The sequence below is a fragment of the Chanodichthys erythropterus genome, chromosome 5 (genome assembly GCF_024489055.1).
Source record: "Chanodichthys erythropterus isolate Z2021 chromosome 5, ASM2448905v1, whole genome shotgun sequence".
Classification (NCBI taxonomy): Eukaryota; Metazoa; Chordata; class Actinopteri; order Cypriniformes; family Xenocyprididae; genus Chanodichthys; species Chanodichthys erythropterus.
The window spans coordinates 30,888,738-30,912,506 of NC_090225.1; the positions used below are offsets into that span (position 1 = coordinate 30,888,738).

General features: G+C 44.7%; 1 protein-coding gene across 2 annotated transcripts in view; it reads right to left on the reverse strand.

Moving 5' to 3' along the window:
- Positions 1-1,329: 1,329 nt before the first annotated feature.
- Positions 1,330-23,769, reverse strand: part of pcsk2 (proprotein convertase subtilisin/kexin type 2) — a 73,057-nt gene continuing 50,617 nt past the window's right edge. Inside the window, exons 8-9 of one of the 2 annotated variants that reach the window (XM_067385466.1) lie at positions 16,004-16,231; positions 1,330-2,452 (exon numbers count right to left, since the gene is read on the reverse strand). In XM_067385466.1, coding sequence (XP_067241567.1) covers positions 1,963-2,452; positions 16,004-16,231 — 718 coding nt within the window. In that variant the 3' untranslated portion in view covers positions 1,330-1,962. The remainder of the gene's footprint in view (positions 2,453-16,003; positions 16,232-23,769) is intronic. The other variant, XM_067385465.1, reaches the window with a different exon arrangement.

The following is a 23,769-nucleotide window of genomic DNA, read 5'->3' on the forward strand; positions in this document are numbered from 1 at the left end:
CAAACCCGTAAGACCTCCGTTCATCTTCGGAACACAAATCATTCTCCTATGCAGTTGATGTTGTGAGCGCAGTGCAGGGCTTCCATGTTTATTTCCGAACGCAGACTCATTATTGGCTGGCTCCTACGTTAGTATCACACACATAAGCCGTGCTGCTCACATGTACAGCTTCGGCCAATACAGAACCGGCGCTCGGACGTAAACATGGAAGAGCTGCACTGGGTTCACTACATCAACTGCGTAGGAGAATGAGAGGGTAGAGAAGAAATTGTTCAATAAAGTCATTATTTTTGTTTAGTTTTTGCACACAAAAAGTATTCTCACCATTTCATAACATTACCAGGAAAATTTTATTTGAAAGTGGACTAATCCTTTAATTTACTCACCCCCATGTCATCCAAAATGTCCATGTCCTTCTTTCTTCAGTCGAAAAGAAATTAAGGTTTTTGATGAAAACATTCGAGAAAAACGTACTTACAAAAAAAATGGAACTGCCGCAGTGTTTATTCCATAAGTTGAATAGCGTTTTTTAAGTTTTTATAAGTTTTTTTTAGAAAATGAGATCTTGGATGACATGGGGGTGAGTAAATTATCAGGAAAATTTTATTTGAAAGTGGACTAATCCTTTAAGGTTGTCTTTACTACCTTTCTGGACCTCAAAAGGTGCAGTGACATTGCTGCCTATATGTGGTTTAGAAACCCTCGGATTTCATCAAAAATATCTTACTTTTTGTTCTGAAGATGAACGAAGGTCTTATGGGTGTAGAATGACATGAGGGTGAGTAATTAATGACAGAAATTTCATTTTTGGGAGAACTAACACTTTAACATAGCAACTTGCTTCACTGCTTGGCAACCAAAAACAGCCTACAGTTAGGATAATTAAATATATTACCTAGAAAAAAGAATTGTTTATTCTGATTATTAACAATAAATGTACCTATTTATGTGTATCAATTATTTTACATTACTTATAATTCTTTCTGAATGAGTCGTGTTCAAAGTTTTTGTTGTAAGCCTCTTGGGAACCAGTTTGGAAGTTAGACTCCAACTCTAAACCATTGCACCCTGCACCCCAGATCACCCAACCCAATGGGGAAATTATTGTCTTAATCACTCAGGTGCTTTAACAAACAGCTAAATAGATTTATTATATATAGACAGTGCTATGAAATATGCTTTGTTTGGCCATAAGCAGTATAATGACTCGCATTCCATCTCTTCATAATAAAAACTAATCTTCTCCTCGCAAAATATATTTAATATATTACAGAAAGAAATATCACTGCTCTGTTTGCAAGATACTAAACTTTAAGGAGAACAACACAAAATGATTTACAGTCACAAACTGTACAGCAGAGGTGGGGGAAAGCAGGGTAAACAAGAACATAATAAAGTGTAGATATATTTGGTTTATATACATTTCTGTAAAGAGTAAAAAAAAAAAAAGAACATCGAAAGATGTAATATATTTCTTCTTTTTTTTCCGTTGGGACATACAGCAGTGCAAACATACATTTGGACACTTGAGTCACACTTTAAAGTTTGAATGTCACTGGGTTAAAAGACAAAATATCAAACCAAGACAAAATGATGCTGGAGGTTTTCTGATATATTTTTGCAATGACTTTAAACAAACAGCTGTTGAGAGATGATTTACTAGATGTACACATTTTAAGTGTTATCATTTGAAACCTGTCAAACTTCTTTTTGTGAAGTGTTTTGCTTGTAAAATGTGCTTGTGCTGTCAGACACTTGCATTGATATTTTGTGCAATGACATTTTTAAGTGCGTCTTAAGTGTCCGAATAGTTTTCAGGGCCACTGTATCATTCAGAGAATACACTTTAATATGAGAGACTCACATCAGACATTCATCAAATAATTGCAAGAAAAAAAGAGAAAGCCGAGAGAGAACGGGCTAGGAATATATGCTAATACACAGAGGATATCATGCACATGGCTAGTTATTTTTACTCAAAAGGCTTTTCAAGCTTCTCTCCACAGCTTCGTCTAATTCCTCCTCAAGCTCTTCTTTTTTGGACATGGCCAGTTTGGACTGGTAGTCCCTCACCACTTGGTCTATGTAAGGGGCACTTTGTGTTCCGTGCAGCATGACGGTCCACTCTTTCAGCAAGCCGCTCTGTGGGGTTTCTCCTTGGAAACCCACCTCCAGCAACCAGGTTCCACGAGGGTCCTCACCCCACGTGTGGGTGGTCATGAAGGGCCATTTGTCGAAGCCCACCTTGGCGTCGTCATCCCGGGGTCGGCGGCTCAGCAGGATGGACTTGGTCCCCATGGGTGAAGTCATGTTGATGTTGAGATCTCCGCGGCGAGTGGCGTTGACGGTGATGACGGCCTGCACGTGCTCCAGATACCGTACGAAATTGTCCTTTCCCTGGCAGGCATCGGTTGTGATGCTCAGCACCAGTTTGTTTCCCGACTGTATTTTACTGCACAAAGAAAGAGAGCAAGAGAGTGAGATATTATAAAACTTGCATTTTATACGGCTAGAAAGACAGAGGCAAAAGAAAAAAATTGTATGCTGTGATCGACGATGGAAGATACTGTCTAACTGGCTCGTTTACAGACAACAGATGACATTTTATCAGGTGCACTATATGTTAACCACTGCTGTATCACCACCACCATGCTAACAGGGGTTGATGTACATGCTAAAATTACACAGAGAACCTTTAGCTCGAAACAGATTTCTGTAGGATTCAAACTTCACAAAGTTCTACATCTCAACCCTTGTATGTAACGCATTTTATAAACAATTCTGGTTTTGATTTGATTATCCATTGATTCTGCTATTGATAAGAGTGTAGTACTCTCTGCTCAGCTCTCAAATGAAAAACCCATTTTTCCTAATCTGATATATTTCATAGTCTAAATGAATATTTAATGGGTGAAAAATGTAGGATACAATAGGACTTGTTTTTATCCATTGGGAATTGGTTACTGAAAGGTGGGTGTTACATATCGGAATAAGGAGGGTTTAAAAATAAGATGACTTTGTGATAAAGAAATATGTTTTATTTGGATAAAACATTGCAAAGATGTTTAAATAACACCAAGAACATGCATTCCCTTTTGAAAAACAACTGTGCTGCAGCTAGCAGGACGGGGCCGTGAGCCATGAGAACAGAGCTGCGTGCCACACCAGCCTCGTATCTCTCACAGAGGAGCTCTAGGAGCATAAAAGGAGGAGCGATGACAGTGAAGGACAAGAGGACGTTTATTTACTGTATATGATTAAAGTTTGTAAAACGTTTGATGGTTCTCGCCTCCTTCTTCCCTTATTAACAAACCTCATTACACTGGTGCCGAAACCTGGGAGGAAGGACGGACATGCTGTCGGAGAGCCCTCTCTGCTGAGAGGGATTGAGGTGTTGAGGGGGTCGGGCAGCCACTGGCAGTCACTGCTCAATTGCGCTGCCCGACCCCCTCAACACCTCAATTCAGGCGTGGTGCTGGACCGATGGAACAACAGGTGGGATGGAGAGCTCGCTGCCGTGCTCCTGGGGCGAGGAAGGAGTTGCTGTCGTTTGCCGTAGGCCAGGCCTGCAGAGGTCTGCCATGATAGGGGAGGAGCAGGCAGACCAAGGGAATGGGGAGCTCACTGCTGGGCGTCTGTAGCCAGAGGAGCCATTGCCGGCCATCAGGCAGCAGGGGAGTATCAAGTCGTCTAACAAGAAGTGTCCAGTACCATCGCATTGCACTGCGAGCAAGAGTCTCTCAGCAGCTGTTTGAGGGTTGAGGGCTTGATCCAGGAACCGGATCAAGATTATTTTTCCCCTCTCTCCCCTCCCTCGTCTCTGTCTAAACTCGTGCTTCTGTCTCCTTTCCCCTCGCCTTGTTTGTCCTTAACCACAGTTGCTGCAGCCACCATGACTGGCCGAGCACAGTCCCGGCCTGCAAGGATCGATGGGGGTTCACGAGTTTGCATGTGCATATAATTAAATAGAGTTATGCCAAATAAGAGTCCAACCAGGGAGTGGGGGTGGGCACCCTGAAGTCCTGGAGGTGACGGGCGATGAGCAGGGCAGTGCCGGCAGGTCAGATAGCCTCCAGGGTGGCTCCGGGAGCTCAGGAGGTCAGGGCAGAGCCGGGAGCTCGGGAGGCCAAGGCGGATCAGGCAGTTCAGGGGGCCATAGCCATGCAGCCTCCAAGGCCTTGGCCCAGAACCCAGGCTTGGCCACTATGGCCAAGGGTATACAGCAACCTCACACCCCCCAAAAAAATGTTGGGAGCAGCTATGGGTTCTTGGGCTGGAGCAGAGTCTGGAGCCGACTCGCAGGCTGGAGCGGAGTCTGGAGAAGACTCAGGGACTGGAGCCATCACTGGACTCTGGTCAGGGGCTGAAGCTATCACCAGACTCTGGTCCGGGGCTGAAGCCATTGTCGACTCTGGTCAGGGGCTGAAGCCATCACCAGACTCTTTTCAGGGGCTGGAGCAGACAATGGACCAGACCAAGGGGCTGGAACTATCTCTGGGCTCCAGGACATCCCCTCATACTCGACCAAAATGCCTAACGCTGCATTCACACGGGGCGTCAGTGTCAACGCTTGACGGAGGGCGTGTCTGAAGCTTGTGACACAAACGTTATAGTGATTACAGCCAATCACATTACTTTCCGGTGTTGCACGAACGCAGTTGGCTGCGACTGCTCTAGGGTATTTGCATAGGGCGATCTGATTGGATGACGCCTGCGTTGGCGCTTGAAAAGTTGAGAAAATCTTCAACTTCTGCCGCTTGCAACGCGAGTGAAGCGACGCGACGGAACCCATAATTCAGTTCGGCAACGCATGACGTCACCCATTCAAAGTAAACGAGAAGCGTTAACGCCGGCGCCTGCAGCCTAAGAGTACAAGTGTGGTGGCCATCTTGACCGAGGGCTCAGGCATGGCGGCGGCCATCTTGACCGAGGGCTCAGACGTGGTGGCGGCCATCTTGGGTCAAGAAACACAGGGTTTAAATACAAGAACAAACAGGGGAGCTAACAAGATAATTAATCAGACACAGCTGGGACAAATGAACTCAATAAGGGTAAACATAGAAACAAAGCAGTGGTGGGAAACTGAACAAAAGATCTAATCAAAATACAAAAAGTCCGAAACAGACCGACATGGGACACTTGAATGTTCAAGTGTACATCTTTTCCACAAGGGTTAAGAAAAAAAAAAAAAAAAAAAGGTTAGTTTATATTCCACATTGATTTTAAACCCTTATGCACACTTGCCCAATAAATCAGTACATCTGGGATTTGCTATTAGATCACATTAATGTTCCCAAAGACATTTACAGAGTTAATATTAATTCAGCAACATTAGCTAATAAACAAGTATGAATGTGAAGACCATAATGTGAAAACCATCTCTGGCCATAATGGATAGGCACCAGGCTTAGACAAATGTGTTATGCTACATCTACAGAAATGTCAAATAAATAAACACCAAAATTAGTATCTGTGCAAGAGTTAGAGCTCTAATGCAAAGCTTATGTTTTCATTTCAGAAATAACCTTACTGTTCTACCATTCTGAGCAACTGCCATTTCAAAGCAAGCAGCAAAACTGGGCCATGGGGAAAAAAAAGATTATATGTTCCTTCATTTTCAATGGCACACCATCGTGGTGCCAACAATTGGTTTGGCCAGATGATGGGTTTTTTTCGCCTCCATAAGGCTTGCTTTGTTGTGGCGTGAGCACAAAGGCCCGCCGCTGCTGACTGGCTGTTTTGTGCCACTGCGATGATAACGGCGGAGGACTTGAGCGAGCGGACGTAAAGTGGATGTAATGGCATTATCAGAGGCAGGTCTCCCAGCCTGGCCCATTACGGCACTCAGATTAGTGGGTGTGTTTGTGTGTGCATCAGTCTTTGAGAGGCTAGTGTTTCCCGGGAAACTAGTTAATAGAAATATCCGAAGGCCACACAAGAGGACACAAGGGTGTGGATATGTTTGGTGTATAAAGGCGAGACAGCAGTTATTAAAAGAGCCACGGGAAACTAAGGAAATGTTAGATCCGTTGTGAGGCAGTGTGTTTGTGAAGACCTATTTAGCACATAAATGTCATACAGCTAGGAACAAAAGTGTTTCATGTTAATCAGGTTGTTGGCAACTATTTAATTTGTAATTATGGACATCATTCATAAATCGTGAATGTAACTGTTTTGACATTAATTAAATGCAACAATTTACATAAGAATGTACACAGAACACAGTTCATTAATGGAAGCTTGTTTCCACCACAGAATAAAAAATAGAAAAGGGGAATTTTTATTTCTGAGTTTACATCTTGCATTGACTTTTATCTTATGCTTAAGTTTATATCTTGCAATTCTGAGTTATCTCGCAATAGAGTGTGTGCACCAAATTTTCTTTCAAAATTTAGGGTACCTTAACTCGGCAGTGATCTGACAACATGCAAATGTAATAAATGGCTTTGCTTATAACAGCAGACACATCAGCGAGCAGAGAAGTCTGTCTGGGACAACAAATTGAGCCATGACCTGAAGCCAGTGTAAGTTATAAAGAAAAATGATGTTGGTAGCTATAGCTGACACTGAGACAGCATTGTGGGACTTTGGGGGAGATCATTAATGAACATTGTTATAGATAGAACAGCTCACAAACAAGAAGTAACATGAGCTGATGCTTTGTTTTTAATTACCATTCTGCGAAAAAAGGTGGTACACTGTGTCATTTGCTGCCTGTGATTTTTTTATTTTTCTGCATAGCTTCGTGGGAGCACTGCAACAACTACTGTAATCAGCGTGCCTACAAAACAACATTCCATATGTGGAAAATGCAGACAGATTATCTACCATATATTTGTACTTGTTTTTCAACTATAAACCTAGTATGCAATGCAGTTTTATGTATCATTTTTTTGTCACCTCTATCTATCCATCTATCTATCTATCTGGCCCTGTTTACACCTGGTATTAAGATGCTTTTTGGTCGATTGGATCACAAGTAGATGAGGGAGACACTTTACCATTTACACCTGGTATTTTAATCCATTTTTTATTTTAAAATTTTATTTTTGGTCCACTTTCAACCTGTCCTGATTTCTTCAAGGGGAGGGTCTATGGGTAAATGTATAAGTTTTCCAGATATTATCTCTCAAAATAAGCTCAAAATAAGCAATTTGAACATGAATGCTCCCAGAGATGATGAAAAAACATACAGAGAGCCTAGACAGTCATACATTTGGGGAACTCCAGCAAAATCAATTAAATCCTGATATTTTCTGGCTAGAGTGACACTTGTCATTTTGTTCTGTAGTTAGTATCATATACTGTACGCTTGGAGGGATTCATTAGCCAGTGCGGATGGGGGTCTTATCACACAGCAAATGCTCTGCATGCCTCTACTCATTACCCTTCACTCACATCTTTCCCTCTACCGCTGTTTAATTGCTGTTCTTGAATTGTGCCTCGGCCAGAACTCCCACCAACCCTGTGTTATGGCTATGATACGAGGGTTGACGCTTTGTCGATGGGGGTTTTGACAAGGACACCTACATAAATAAGAGCACACACATACACAGAGACAAATCTCTCTGCGCCAGAGGAGCTCAGTGTAATTGTGGCTGTTGCCATAGCATGCAATGCCCAGCAGTGAGTGGGAGAGGACTAATTATAGCAGATGTGAGAATGAGAGGCAGAGAGTAGCAGAGTGAGTGTGGAGAGTCAGGAGGGCTGACACATGCAATATGGCATCACACAGAGTATGGAGGGGGTCAGACCTGAGCCGGACAATTAAGCTACAGCTATCACACATTCACAGAGATGCACATATTTTGGAATGAATTTGAAACCTTATTGAAAAGTGTTACCAATGAATGTAATAATATTATCACTATAAATACAATATGCAGTTCTTTTCGGCAAGTAACACAGTTCTCCATCTGTCAGTCACTACAACGTTATGTCGACTGACAAATGGGGTCTCACTTGGGATCCCCAGTCACCTCTGAGCTTAAGAAAAACGGCCAGTGGAATTGGCGAGTGGAATTTGCATGTCGAGCCACTCCCCTGTATATACGGGTATATAAGATGGCATCACACATCTACTCATTCAGGTTTTTGCTTCGGAGCCAGTGGGTTGCATAGCGATCACTCTTCCAATCACGAAGCAACGAGTGTGCTACTGAGATCGTTCTACGCTGATGGAAAGGGCGCATTCAGTGGGTTTAGTCATTCTAAAAGAGTAGTGTACAGTTAAGTTCAGTGAAATTCAGACAGCAAGCGTCTTTTTAAAGATGCCTTTCCATCCGTGTGTTTCTGCATGTGGTCATTTCCTTCCAGTCTTCATTTGACGGCCATGATCACTGCATGTCTGGGGCAAAACCATGCTGAGATCGTCTCGGTTACATAGGTAACCCTCGTTCCCTGAAGGAGGGAACGGAGACGTACGTCGGACAGACCGACGAATAGGAATCTCGCTAGAGAGGCCAATCTACTTCGAGTGTAACTAAAACGAGCCAATGCACATTGGCATGCAATCATATGCATCAGCTGCTCGCCTCGCAGCGCGGGTATATAATGAGCAGCAGGTGCGTTGCATCTTCAGGTTTTCGCTGAGGAGCCAAACCCAGCAGGCGGCAGCATCAGCAGGACAACGCCTGTGGCGACGGGACGTACGTCTCCGTTCCCTCCTTCAGGGAACGAGGGTTACCTATGTAACCGAGACGTTCCCATTCAGTCGGTCACGTTCGACGTACGTCGGACAGACCGACGAATAGGAATCCCTACCAAAGCGCCACAGGAGCTGCCCTCTTCCAGCGCTCTGTCGTGAGCCACCTGAACCCCCTTGCCTAAGGACGGTGGGACCAGGCTCACACAGAGAGGGTCGATCACTGTTGTTCCCAAAACCCACTCAGTGCGACAATTGGATAACGCTGGGAAAGCGTAGCCTTACATGCGATAAGGAACGCTGCGGAAGCCATATCCTTCCCCGAAAGAGTTATATGGATAAGTACATATGGACTAACCTTGTAGGTTGTACAACATATGGAAGAACTGGGGTGACTCCACTCGGTGAGAGATGGGTTCTCCCAGAGGGAAAGACACGGGCTTCGTTTAGGAGCAGCCGTGGAAAAAGCCATATGGGATCCCCGTGGGGTCACACATATGGAACCCAGCCTAAATCCGGTTCTCAAGGATACAACGGAGTATAGGCCTGGTGCCAGATGCTCCGCCACGTCGGCTGCCGAAGGGTAACCGGAGGACTCAACAGGGTCTGCCCGTAGGGACTCTCTGGAGAATAGAACGCGCATGTAGCGCAGCAAGCCGACACTAAGCCGGGGCCTCTCCGTGCCTCTGACCTGAGGCGAGAACACGGGAAGAGACCGGCTCGACACGAAGGCTATAGTATCTAGCGAACGTGTTAGGTGTTGCCCAGCCCGCAGCTCTACAAATGTCTGTTAGCGAGGTGCCACGAGCCAGACCCAGGAGGATGCCACACCTCCCGTGGAGTGAGCATGCAACCTGAGCGGGCAGGGCACGCCCTGAGCTTGGTAAGCCAGGGCGATGGCATCTACTATCCAGTGGGCCATCCTCTGCTTGGAGACAGCCTTTCCCTTCTGCTGGCCTCCGTAACAGACAAAGAGCTGGTCTGAGGTCCTGAACCACGTGGCTGTCACCCGGCCCGAACTCTAGGCACGATTCGTCGACCGAAAATGACTGCAGGTCCCCTACCCTCTTGATGGAGGCCAATGCCACCAGCAGCAAAGTCTTCATAGACAGAATCTTTAAGTCTGCTGACAGCAAAGGCTCAAAGGGAGCAATCTGGAGTGCTCTGAGCACCAGAGTAAGGTCCCAAGAGGGTATGGAGGGGGGACGAGGAGGATTTAACCATCTCGCCCCCCTAAGGAACCTGATGACCAGGTCGTGCTGACCAACAGATTTGCCATCTATGTGGTCGTAGTAAGCAGATATGGCAGCAGTATGGACTTTGAGGGTGGAGGGGGACAGCCTACGCTCCAACCCTTGCTGCAAGAAGGAAAGCACGACTCCGATCGAGCATCTTCGGGGATCTTCTTGGCGAGAAGAGCACCACTCGATGAACAGGTTCCACTTCGAGGCGTAAGCACGTCTCGTAGACAGTGCACATGCCGAAGTGATGGTGTTAAGTACCTCAGGGGGTAAGTCACCTAGAACCTCCGCGTCCCGTCCAGGGACCAGACATGGAGTTTCCAGAGGTCTGGGCGCGGGTGCCAAAGAGTGCCCCGTCTCTGAGAAAGAAGGTCTTTCCTCAGAGGGATGGGCCAGGGAGGGGCTGTCGCGAGGAGTGAGAGTTCTGGGAACCAGGTCCGGTTGGGTCAGTAAGGCGCAACTAACAAGACCTGCTCCTCATCCTCCCTGACTTAGCACAGGGTCTGTGCAAGTAGGCTCACTGGGGGAAACGCATATTTGCGCAGGCCCCGGGGCCAGCTGTGAGCCAGTGCATCTGTCCCAAGTGTCCCCTCGGTCAGAGAGTAAAACAACTGGCAGTGGGAGGTTTCTGGTGAGGCAAACAGGTCTACCTGAGCCTCTCCGAACTCTCTCCAGATCAGCTGAACCACCTGGGGGTGGAGTCGCCATTCTCCTGGCAGCGCAGCTTGTGATAGCTCGTCGGCCACACGGTTGAGCACACCGGGGACATGAATGGCGCGAAGCGACCTCAGAAGCTTCCGACTCCACAGGAGGAGATGGGGGGCGAGTTGCGACATGCGACGGGAGCGTAGACCACCTTGACGGTTGATGTACGCAACGGTCGCAGTGTCCGTACGGACCAGTACATGCTTGCCCCGTAACAGGCCTTTGAGGCGGCTCAGAGCAAGGCGTACTGCCAGCAACTCGAGGCAGTTGACGTGCCAATGCAGATGGGGTCCCGTCCAAACCCCTGACACTGCATGCCCGTTGTACGTGGCACCCCAGGCGGTGGCAGAAGCATCTGTGAACATCACAGCATGCCGGGACACCTGTTCTAGGGGCACTCCTGCCCGAAGAAACAAGGGGTCCGACCACGGACTGAAGGTTCGGCGGCACTCCTGAGTGATTGGCACCCGGAACGTGCCGCGCTGCCACGCCCATCTCGGTACTCGGCCATGAAGCCAGTGCTGAAGCGGTCTCATATGAAGCAGACCGAGCGGTGTTACAGCCGCAGCAGCCGCTATATGCCCCAGGAGCCTCTGAAAGAACTTCAGTGGGACCGCTGTCCTGCCATTGAATGTATTCAGGCAGTTCAACACCGACCGAGCACGTTCCTCTGTGAGGCGTGCTATCTGCTCGACCGAATCCAACTCCATACCGAGAAAAGAGATCCTCTGCACCGGGGCGAGTTTGCTCTTTTCCCAGTTGACCTGAAGCCCCAACTGGCTGAGGTGTCTGAGCACCAAATCCCTGTGTTTGCACAACTGATCCCGGGACTGTGCTAGAATGAGCCAGTCATCGAGAATGCGAACACCCTGTTCTCTCATGGGAACAAGGGCTCCCTCCACGACTTTCGTGAAGACGCGGGGAGACAGGGCCAGCCCGAAGGGTAGGACTTGTACTGATATGCTCGACTTTCGAACGCGAATCTCAGGAATGGCCTGTGTCGCGGAAGAATTGAAACATGGAAGTACGCGTCCTTCAGGTCAATCGCTGCAAACCAATCTCGGGGACGGATGCACTCGAAAATGCATTTCTGCGTGAGCATTTTGAATGGTAGCTTGTGGAGGCTCCGATTCAAAACTCGCAGGTCCAAGATCGGTCGTAACCCGCCGCTTTTCTTGGGTACAATGAAGTAGGGGCTGTAGAACCCCGACCTCAAATCGGCTGGAGGGACTGGCTCTATCGCGTCCTTCGCCAGTAGGACTGCGATCTCCGCACGCAGGACAGGGGCATCGGCATCTTTCACTGTAGTGAAGAGGACGTCCCTGAACTTGGGGGGGAAGCCGGGCGAACTGAATCGCAAAGCCGACCCTGATGGTCCGAAGGAGCCAGCGAGACGGACTGGGGAGCGCTAACCCGGCTCGCAGAGACCGTACAAGCAGGACCAAAGGGACCACCGGTGTACCCGCAGCAGGGCAGCGACGCGGCTCGGGGGGCTCTCTTTGTGAGGCGGCCCGAAGCGGCATCACAGTGTGCTAGGCAACACTTACCTGGCTCCACGGATGGACAGAGGGAGCAGTCGAGGCTTTGGCTGCCCGCTGCTCACTGCTGTCCGCTGGCGACAGAAGAGGGGGATGAGAGTGGTGAGGTTTTTCACCTCCCACTGCTCTCCAAACCATCTTCAGACCTGGAAATGGAGGAACTGCTCTTTTAAATTTGGGTACCGCTGCCTCTTGGGTCAGTGGCGGAACAGAAACAAACCCAATAAAAGGATTTACCACCTGGCCCTCCTCCAGGGGTGGAAGAGCAGCCCCACCCATCTCTGGGTCGCCCGTCTCAGGGGTGATTCTCACCAACCATTTAAACAGCTGCAGAGATGGGAGGCGTCATCTCCCCGCAATGGATACAGCAGAGCCTGCTGGGCCGGAGTTTCTTGCAGGGGACGACACCCTTGGCGACGAGCAGACTGAGGGGCGGCCTAAGACGAACTCAATGGTTTGTCATGGGAAGCTCCCCGATCCGCTACTAACTGAGGAGAACTGCTGGGCTCAGTCCTCGACAGTGTCACAGAAAAGGCCACCTCGTAAGATGGGAGCATTGAGAAAGCATTTAGCTTGACAACCTCTCACACCTCACAAGGTAAGCCAGGGGGCACTTCTGGACCACTGAGGTGGACATCGTCTGGCTGAGGGCCTGCGCCGTGACTTTGATCACGGTTAGTCAACAAGCGCAGCTCAACCCCAGCACAGAACTACCCTCATGCAAAAAGAGTGCCTTGGCCTCACATGCAGGGTGGGTGTGGTCTGTGTACAGCCACCCCATCCAAGAGGGTAGTGAGAGAGGAAAAACTTATGCAGATTCTGGCACCTTTGGCATTCCATATTTATGGCACCAATATACCCCCATACTGCCAAGTTTTCCATGCACATCTGGAAGACCGAGGAAAGCATGGCTGTAAACTCCGAATCTGAGTCAGCATAAGCACACACCATTACAGTGGGCAGCGTCACCCTCATTTCCAGAGCATAACAGCACTCTCTCCAATGCTGAAATCGACGTCTGTCCCTCAGCTGGAGCTCTGAATGAAATGCTAGGTTCCCCTATGAAAACGACCAGCAATTCAATCCAGAAACTGCACAGCTTGCAATGCGCTAGAGAGGGAGGGGCCCTAGGGGGTTGGTTCCCCGAAGGAACCCCTCAACCTCATGTCACCCAAGCCATATCAGCAAAGTAGACCTCTTCTGGTGCACCAAAGAGGGCGCTACAATGGAGATTACGCAAGGGAACCGCGCATCTAGAGCGCCGAGCGAGCGCTGGGTTACCGTGACAACCCGCGCTGCAGCCCGGCAGCTCGACGGCACACGACACGCAGAGGAGCGAGAGGTTTGCTCTCGTTGATCTCCACGGTCTCCCAGAGTGTCGGGCAGACCCGTGGCTGTGCTTTTACACACAAGCGGCAGCTGGACAACAACAGAGGGGACTCAAGCTTCCCGGAGAAAGAAGAGTCACGACCGGCGTGTCGACGTGATCATGTTCTCATATGAAAACATGAACACCCACGAACATCACTTCAGCACGCGCCCAGACATGTGAAACGGTGATCGTGGCCGTCAGTGAGGACAGGAACGACCGCATCCAGAAACACAAGTAGGATGTCGTCTTTAAAAAGACGCGAATCTACTTGTGTAAGCTCTTTCAGGGACTTTACTCTTTTAGAAGTGCTGAAGCACGCAGGGGAACGGCCACCGCAACACAGACAGGGATTGTGTGCAGCCTGTCGTGTGCTTTCTCTCTCTTTGAAGGCGCTCACTCTTACCAGCCGCAAAAACGGCTTTTCAGCGCTCAAAAGCGCACCGTAACGGCCGTGAGAACAGCCTTCTGACGCTGTCAAACAGCTATTTGCTCAAAAACGGCAAACAAAACAAAAACAGAAAAAGAGAGGACTTCAACCCCGCAGCTGTGCTGTTCGCCCGCACTCTGAAAAAAAGAGAAGTTCAACCAAAAAGCTTGACTCGTCTTCTAGCAGACACTCGCTTGCAGAGAACAGGAACAAACACCGTTCGGCTCCGAAGCGAAAAGCTGAAGATGCAACGCACCTGCTGCTCATTATATTCCCGCGCTGCGAGGCGAGCAGCTGATGCATATGATTGCATGCCAATGTGCATTGGCTCGTTTTAGTTACACTCGAAGTAGATTGGCCTCTCTAGCGAGATTCCTATTCGTCGGTCTGTCCGACGTACGTCGAACGTGACCGACTGAATGGGAAGGTGAGTTACAGTGAGAGAATTCCCGCTGGGCCAGTCCATCAACTAGCCAGCCAGGTTGATGGCCAGTCGTGTGCCATCAACCTGGCTGCTAAAGCTTACAGTGCCACTGGACAGGCGTCTCCGCCTTGCATGCAATGACTTGATGATGTACATCTGATAATCTCTGTGGTCCTTTCTGGTTTGCAGAGAGCTCCCTTTGAGCTGCTCCAGAGGGTCGGGCACCCGCAGGCATTTTCAGTCAGCAAATCATGTCTTGAGTTTGGGCCGGCTTCTTCTCATGTCATCCTGAGACCCGAGCCTGGATACTTGCCTAAAGTTCCCACCACTCCCTTCCAGGACTGGGTGGTGAACTTGCAAGTGCTGCCCCTGGAGGAGGCATACCCAGCCCAGGCATAGCGAATGACCACACCCCTGGCTAGAAAATGTCCACTCTGGTGGTCCAGGAACATCATCTCTGGCTGAACCTTGTCTGCTTTGGAGGTCAGCAGAAGGGAAAGGCTGTCTCCAAACAAAGGTTGGCCCACTGGATAAAGGATGCCATTGTCTTTGGCGTACCAATCCCAAAGAGAGCTGTGATTGATCACTCAGAGTGTTGCCTCCTCCTGGGCGTTACTGAACAGTGCCTCTTTGGCAGAAATCTAATACCTTTGTTCAATTCTTCAATCTCCAGGTGGAGCTGGTTTCTTCCAGTGTTTTTGGGTACAAACAGGTAATGTGCGGGAAGGCTGGCTCGGTGTCATGCTTGCAGCACCATTCCCCTCTAAGGGGGGCACAAGAGCTTAGGCTCTACAGCTGAGTTCTCCACTTGGCGAACCCTGGATTGAGTTTCCTCCAAGCATCCTTCGGCAGTCAGATGCGGCGGAGGCGTCTGATGCCAGGCCTAGTTCTCGAGTACATACCCGCTTGGTCAGCCCCTGTACTGGGCTAGATGCCCTATGTGTTTTGATTCCCCCTTGGTAATTCCATATATGTATTCTTCTACGGTACATTTTCCCTGTCAGTTAACCCATGTCTTTCCCTGGGCAGATTTTGCTCTGCCCTGCCTCCATCCCTCTCTAGACAGGATGTATCACAGAGGTCTTTCCATATGTAGCACTGCACCACGGGTCAGTCTATTTGTGTGTTTACACATGTTTACACATGTTTCTCCCTATGGGTAGGATGTGGCCTCTGTAGCATCGCTTATCCAAAGCGACTTAAAAAAGAGGAAATAAGCAATTAGTCAGAGAGCTAACAATATTTGTAATAGACAATGCCAGAAAACTACATTAGGGAGGAAAGCTAGCAAAGAGGAGATATGAATTTATAGGTAAGAGTTTACAAAACTGATTAATGTGTGTTCTTATATTATTACAAAATGTTTGTATTCATAATCTTTTATTAAAATGTAATAAATTATGCCGACTTTGTGGCCTTTTCTTTTCGGCTGACATCACCAGTCCCTTTTATTTTTCAACCATTTGTCTTACTTTTGGAAAGTACTGCTCACAATCCAGCCATTTCCCACCCTATATTTTTTTTCTTCATCATCCTGTTCACTTGGAAATATTACTGTCAGATTGCTGAAGTAAAATGGTTGCAAACAGCATTACATGTTGTAGTCTTATTGGTTGCTTTTCTGGTGTATCTGGTGTATTTTCTGTACTCACTGTATCTCCTGCACAGATCCAGCCACACAGTGGAATCGTTCCGGAACAGTTTTCCACTCACGGGCGAGTTTGACCATTCCTCCAGCATCTAACACGCCATAGCCGAACAGATGGTTGAACTCCAGGCCCACACCGTTCCTCCTCCACTGATGCACCTCGTCATGCAGTTTGTTCCTCTTAGAGGTGAGTACTGTCAGATGCTGCAGGTCCCTCCAGGTCAAGTTTGGACTACAGGAAAACACACACACACAAATAAAAATAAAGGAAATAAAGTTTGTACAAATAAAAAACTGCTTTGATAACGGCTGTTTGTCATAAACTTGAATAATTCAAGCCTCCTTTAAAATAAATGTGTTCTGTTGAGTCAATGGCTTCCTGTAAAGAGCACATAGCAACGGAACAACAAAACCCTTACAGTCGCATATGGTTTCTCAAGAGTCCTTGATTCAAGATGAAGAGCAATGTGCACAGAGCGGTAGAGGAAGCGGATGTTGACTACGCTGTTTTACTGACTACTCTCTGACTATTAATCTAAGAGATGGACAGTTAAGACTAAAATCTGGCATGAGTGAATGGTTTATATTTTATTATTACACAGCTCTCTCGAATACTTCACCCTGATCAATCACAGCATTCAGCGGAAAAACATTTCTGTATAACTACCGCTTACCCCATCTGGGCAACCCGTCTTACAAAATGATCACTGACTGTAGTTAAAATAGGCTTGGAGGTCTTTAGCATTACTTTTATGGTAATGTTGTATTGTCTCAGTGAAAAAGAAAAAATGTAGGGCAGGACTTGATTCTGTGCATCAATTGTTGATTGGATGATGAAATGTGAGCGTGACACTCAAAAGTATATGCATATGAGCGTGAGCTTGCAAGGGTGGAATTAAAGTGGAGTAAATGACTGGAGAATCCAGCATACGCCACCAGAGAGAAGTCTGACATTTAACTAGATCCAATTATGACATTTTGATTAAACATTACGAAGTCAAAGAAGTCGAAGAAAAAAAAGAAACGCATACATCGATGAGTGGTTCAGAATAAGATCTATAACATGGAAAATGGAAAAAGGATAGCGTGAATTTTCATTTCATGTCAACAGTAAAATAGAGGAATACAAGTAACTTAGATTGCAGATTAATAATAATACATACATGAATGCAATATTGTTGAAGTCTAGTTTGCGTGTAGTTCATATGGTAATTGACTACTTTTCTTGCTCGAATCTTTATGCTAAAGTAATATAACAAATACTCCAATTAATATTTTACACCTGTGTGTTTATTCCTTTGGTAAGTATCGGTTGAAATGGGTTTTATTTATGCTATCTCCCTGACCCTAGAACTGGGTCGTAACACAGTGCACCATGAAACCTCCCAGCCCTATACTGTACAAAACCCTTCAGCCATAGCTCTGGTGCTGCTCAAGTATACAGTACAAACACATGCAAATGAACCTACAGTTTACAATGCGTATTTGCTTTTGGCTGAACAAAGAGGCTGCTCTCTTGCCACCTACATCATTATTTAGTACTGAGCAAACACAAAGACTTTACTCAGGAAAGGCCGTGTCAACAGTTATTAACACCAGTCCTAACATCCTACTGAAATGTGTGAATGGAAGCAGAAACAATGTGGCAAAACTGCCACTTTCTCACCAATTCCTTTTTATAAATATTTCTTAATCAAGTGTAATGAACCGGCATTTATCACGGTTGGTGTTGAAATCACTGTCTGTATGGTTCCTTAAAACACTACACTTTTTTCTTTTTTTTTTTTCTTTTTTTCAGTTCTGACTTTCCACAACTAGCCTTGACTCGTCTAAACTGAAAACTGGGGCAAAACTCTAGGCAAAATGTGTGTAGTGTATTCCAGCCTTAAGCATCTACATGCATTATTACCAAGGATAACAATTTATATCTCTGTAGTCAACTACAATTGCTGTAGTATGTTCGTTCTCACAGCTCTGCCTGTTTCCCATCCAAAGTGCAGTTCTACATTTGTATTTGTAACTTGCTCCTCATCTCTAGTAGCCTATTAGTTCTCTTTTTGGATTCTGTTTTTTCCTCATTTCTGCTCACTTGTGGCAATTGCTTTATCTGTGATTCCTGCCAGTCTCATTGAGAAAAGCTCTGTCTGTTTCTGACCTAGATCCTGCTTTCTGTTATAGACTTGTTTCTAATTAGAATAAACCTGTTTTTTTTTTTTTTTTTTTTCTTTAAAATGTATCAATTTGTAGCAGTAAATGAAGAGATGTCATATCGTTCACAAGTTCAGTATGGAATACCACAAGGCTCAGTACTAGGACCGTTGCTTTTCACCCTGTATATACTACCCTTGGGAGCTATCATTAGGAAGCATAGTGTTCATTTTCATTGTTACGCTAATGATATTCAGCTGTATTTTTCTTTGTGCCCTGATGAAATTTCACAAAATTAACGAAATGCATTTGCAGTTGGTATAAAAAAATTGGATGACTACTAATTTCCTTCTACTTAATTCTAAAAAAAAAAAAAAGAGGTTTTAATTATTGGAACAAAAACCCAACAAAAATTGGAATTCATGCGTTCATATTCTCAAGGCTAGATTACTGTAATGCTCTACTGGGAGGTTACCCTGCACACGTAATAAACAAACTGCAGCTGGTCCAAAATGCAGCAGCTAGAGTTCTTACTAGAAGTATGACCATATTAGCCTGGTTCTGTCAGCACTGCATTGGTTCCCTATTAAACATTGCATACATTTTAAAATCTTGCTAATTACTTACAAAGCACTAAATGGTTTAGCTCCCCAGTACTTGAGTGAGCTCTTAACACATTATAGTCCTTTGTGTGTATTGTGGACTCAAAATTCTGGCCAGTTCATAATACCTAGAATATTAAAATCGACTGCAGGAGGTAGATCCTTCTTCTTAGCACCCAAACTCTGGAACAGTCTTCCTAGCTTTGTTTGGGAAGCTGACACACTCACTCAGTTTAAATCTAGACTAAAAACACATCTCTTTAACCTGGAATATACAAAACACATTATTAATTTCTATTACTCAAATCAGTCAAATGATTGTTAGGCTTCTTAAATTAGGTCAATTGAAACTGGGAACACTTCCTATAACATCCGATGTACTTGTTACATCGTAAGAAGAATGGCATCTACGCTAATACTACTAGTCTGTCAGTCTCATCTTTATCCCAAGGTTACCATAGTCAGCCAGATCTGGGTCATATGCAGATCAGATGGTGGACCTGCATCTAGACCTCATCACAGCCCTGAATGTCAGCAGAGACCGTGTCTACTAGAACAATCCTCTGTGAGGATCTCGTTGACATGACAGCCATCAGCACAGATCCTCAGCAAAGACCACAAGAACCAGACAAGTCCTCTGCACAGACGTATGACCAGCTTCAACTCCATAATGGCGTAATGAACCTGATCTTCAAGCAGAATTAGATGAATATTTGAATGGTGCTGATTCACAATCTGACTTCTGACTTGTGATGCAGCTAAAACTATGTTAATTCACTTGCTTTGTTGGGGACACTTAATATTCAACAATATTAATGATTAATGATCTGGACTGACACAACTGGATGATAGCTGAATTTAGCTGGATTATGACATCACTGTTTTCTGCAGAGCTGCTTTATAGCTTTAATTGAACTCATTTCATAAGTGATGTACTTTACACAGTTATTAAATCGAAATGAATCTGATTTCAACTGAACAATCACTGTTTACTATTGTCTTTTTCGAGCTGCTTAACAGCAGATTTGAATTCTGTTCACATCATTGAATCATTATTTTCCTTTTTATCACTGTAAAGCTGCTTTGAAACAATCTGTATTTTATAAAGCACAATATAAATAAAAGTGATGACTTTATACCTTGTTTGTTTTGATATTTTGGAGTTAAAGAGAGTTTATATTTTTGGATTTGGGTGGATTTATTCTATTATAAGAGGTGTTTATTGGGGAGTAATGCACAACATGTACATGGATTTTTTTTTTTTTTTTACTTTTTAGGTCAAAAATTATATGAATTTAAAATATACACTGCTATGCCAAAAAAACAAAAACAAAAAACAAAATGCTATTTGGATTTAAATAGACAAATGCTTGAGAGTCTATGCCTGCATCATAATTGCAGTGATTATTATGTTTCTAGCATGTTATATGTTTGGCAACAGTTCTTCTAACCCTAATTGATGGAGTGTGTAGCTTCTTAAATAACCATGTAGGAAGACACATCACCATATTCCAGGATGATGATGTCAAGATTCATCAGGCTCAAGTTGTGAAAGAATGGTTGGGAGGGAGCATGATCAAAAAAGAATCATTTTCACACATGATTTGGCATATTTGAGTCCAGACTTTAAATTCGATGTAAGTCTTTGGGATGTGCTGGAGGAGACTTTACAGAGTGCTCACCTCTTGCATTGTCAATACAAGATTTTGACCAAAAACAATGTAGGTTTTATTGACACTTCAACTAACAAAAGAGTTTCATGTCAAGCTGTTATTTAACTTATGATAAAAAATTATAAAAGTCAGGAAAATTTGCCAATCAATAGACTGTTCCTCACTGTCAGAAAATTGCATGCCTTCTTAAGCATCTTAGGAAACCATTTTAGGAAAGAGTTCATGGCAAGGTTTTTTTTTTTAAAGTTGCCAGCCAGCGCCAGCAGTTTTTGTGTTTTTCATGGCCCCCTGAAAATTTTGTTGTATGAATATCTGAACATACAATATATCAAAAGAAAGAACAGATAAACAACAGCAAAACATTTTATTCTAGCTTCATGCATTCTTTTTTTTTTTTTTTTTTTTCTTAATCAACACTTGAATGTGGGTAAGTTTCCTTTTAAAAAAAGATTAGTCCAGATTGGATTCAGAATGATCATCAAAACACAGATGGAGTCCATCAACACCCCAAAGCTTCACAATCGTTCTTCATGGGTTCAACATTTCATTTAATAACATAAGGCAGTTTTGATTTAAGTGCTCTTAAATGTCTGATGATCGTGTTATTTTACATGTGCCTCAGCAATGCTTCTATCACTTCTTTCTGCTTCTTCTTCACTTGTTTTTGGATCCAGAGATTTTGTACTCTTTCAGAAGATGCGTAATAGAACCCCCTACCGTATAACGGTGAAAACATGGATAGCTAGAAAATTCCTTCAATGCCAGGGAAAGAGTTAATAACTGCAGGAGAGTGAGAGAAGACAGCCAACCCAGTGATACAAAAGTTCACAGTTGAGTTCCACACCTTTCTAATGAGCCTGAAGTACCAGATGCAGGCCAAATATGATTTGTTTCCTGGCATTCAGCGAAACATAGGGTAATTGTTGGCTTGATCCAAAAGCAACTTTCAATTTCTTTTTCATGAGGCAATCAGCAACATTTATGCCAGTTTCATTCCTCATCAACAGCTGAAAGTATGTCGATATGAAGTGCCTCATCTGAGGGTCTCAGAAATGAACGGTGATACACTTGTTTTCCACCAACAGGGTAACAGTGCTGGTGCCAGAGCCCAGTCTCACCCTGTACCACACATTTATGCTGAAGAAAAGTGTTTTGTATTTTTGTCATGTTGCACAGTGCTCCAGCTACTATATTTGTTCTGTTTATTTCAAGTACAATGAACTTATTTACAAAATTATCACTTATGTGAATTAATTTCTTAATTTTATTTGTCTTAAATTTAAATAACTGTTACAACAAAACTGCTCTGGACTGGCCATCTGTCCAGGGTGTTTGGAGAATGGAAGGATGGATGTTACAACAAAAGCAGCTTATTAACTCTTTCCCCACCATTGACAGAATTTTCCAGCAATCCATGTTTTCACTGTTATATGGTAGGGGGCGCTGTTACGCATCTTCTGAAGCAGTACAGAATCTTCGGATTCAAATACAAGTGAAGAAGAAGCAGAAACAAGCAATACAAGCATTGCTGACGCACATGTGAAACAGCATAATTAAAACTGCCTAGTAAAAATTCAAACTGCCTAAATGTTGAACTGTGAAGCTTTGGTGGTGCTGATGGACTCAAACTACTCCATCTGTGTTTTGATCATCGTTCTGAATCCCATCCAGATGTATTCTTTTACAAAACACAATTTTCTCAGCTTCTTGTTCGAAATGTTGCTTTTTCATGAAACTTACCCACATTCAAGTGTTGATAAATAGAAAGTATTTTTTAAAGCAGAGGCTTTGTTCTTTCATTTGATAAATTGCATGCTCAGATATTCATACAACAAAATAATAATAATAATACCTTTATTTTATAAAGAGCCTTTAAAAGTGGCTTTCTCAAAGCGCTTTACAAGAAAACAGAGAAAACACACTTTAAATAATATAATCAAAATATACATCAAAGAAATAGAAAAAAAAATAAAATGATTAATCAAGTAAAAGAAATCCTAAAATAGAATGTTTTGAGAAGAAATTTAAAAGTCACTAATGTATTTGCTTCCCTGATGTCAGCTTGGAGAGAGTTCCAATGCTTAGGAGCATAAGAAGAAAAAGCTCTATCACCCCTAGAGAGAAGCCGTGTCTTAGGAACAACTAAGAGTCCACTCTGAAAGGAATGCAGATTCCGACATGGTGTGTAAGGCATTAAAAGATCAGTCAAGTTCTGAGGAGCCAGATCATGCAAAGCCTTATACAGTGGATACGGAAAGTATTCAGACCCCCTTAATTTTTTTCACTCTTTGTTATATTGCAGCCATTTGCTAAAATCATTTAAGTTATTTTTTTTTCCTCATTAATGTACACACAGAACCCCATATTGACAGAAAAACACAGAATTGTTGACATTTTTGCAGATTTATTAAAAAAGAAAAACTGAAATATCACATGGTCCTAAGTATTGAGACCCTTTGCTGTGACACTCATATATTTAACTCAGGTGCTGTCCATTTCTTCTGATCATCCTTGAGATGGTTCTACACCTTCATTTGAATCCAGCTGTGTTTGATTATACTGATTGGACTCAATTAGGAAAGCCACACACCTGTCTATATAAGACCTTACAGCTCACAGTGCATGTCAGAGCAAATGAGAATCATGAGGTCAAAGGAACTGCCTGAAGAGCTCAGATACAGAATTGTGGCAAGGCACAGATCTGGACAAGGTTACAAAAAAATTTCTGCTGCACTTAAGGTTCCTAAGAGCACAGTGGCCTCCACAATCCTTGAATGGAAGATGTTTGGGACGACCAGAACCCTTCCTAGAGCTGGCCGTCCGGCCAAACTGAGCTATGGGGGGAGAAGAGCCTTGGTGAGAGAGGTAAAGAAGAACCCAAAGATCTGTGGCTGAGCTCCAGAGATGCAGTCGGGAGATGGGAGAAAGTTGTAGAAAGTCAACCATCACTGCAGCCCTCCACCAGTCGGGGCTTTATGGCAGAGTGGCCCGACGGAAGCCTCTCCTGAGTGCAAGACACATGAAAGCCCGCGTGGAGTTTGCCAAGATGGTGAGAAATAAGATTCTCTGCTCTGATGAGACCAAGATAGAACTTTTTGGCCTTAATTCTAAGCGGTATGTGTGGAGAAAACCAGGCACTGCTCATCACCTGTCCAATACAGTCCCAACAGTGAAGCATGGTGGTGGCAGCATCATGCTGTGGGGGTGTTTTTCAGCTGCAGGGACAGGAAGACTGGTTGCAATTGAGGGAAAGATGAATGCGGACAAGTACAAGGATATCCTGGACAAAAAACTTCTCCAGAGTGCTCAGGACCTCAGACTGGGCCAAAGGTTTACTTTCCAACAAG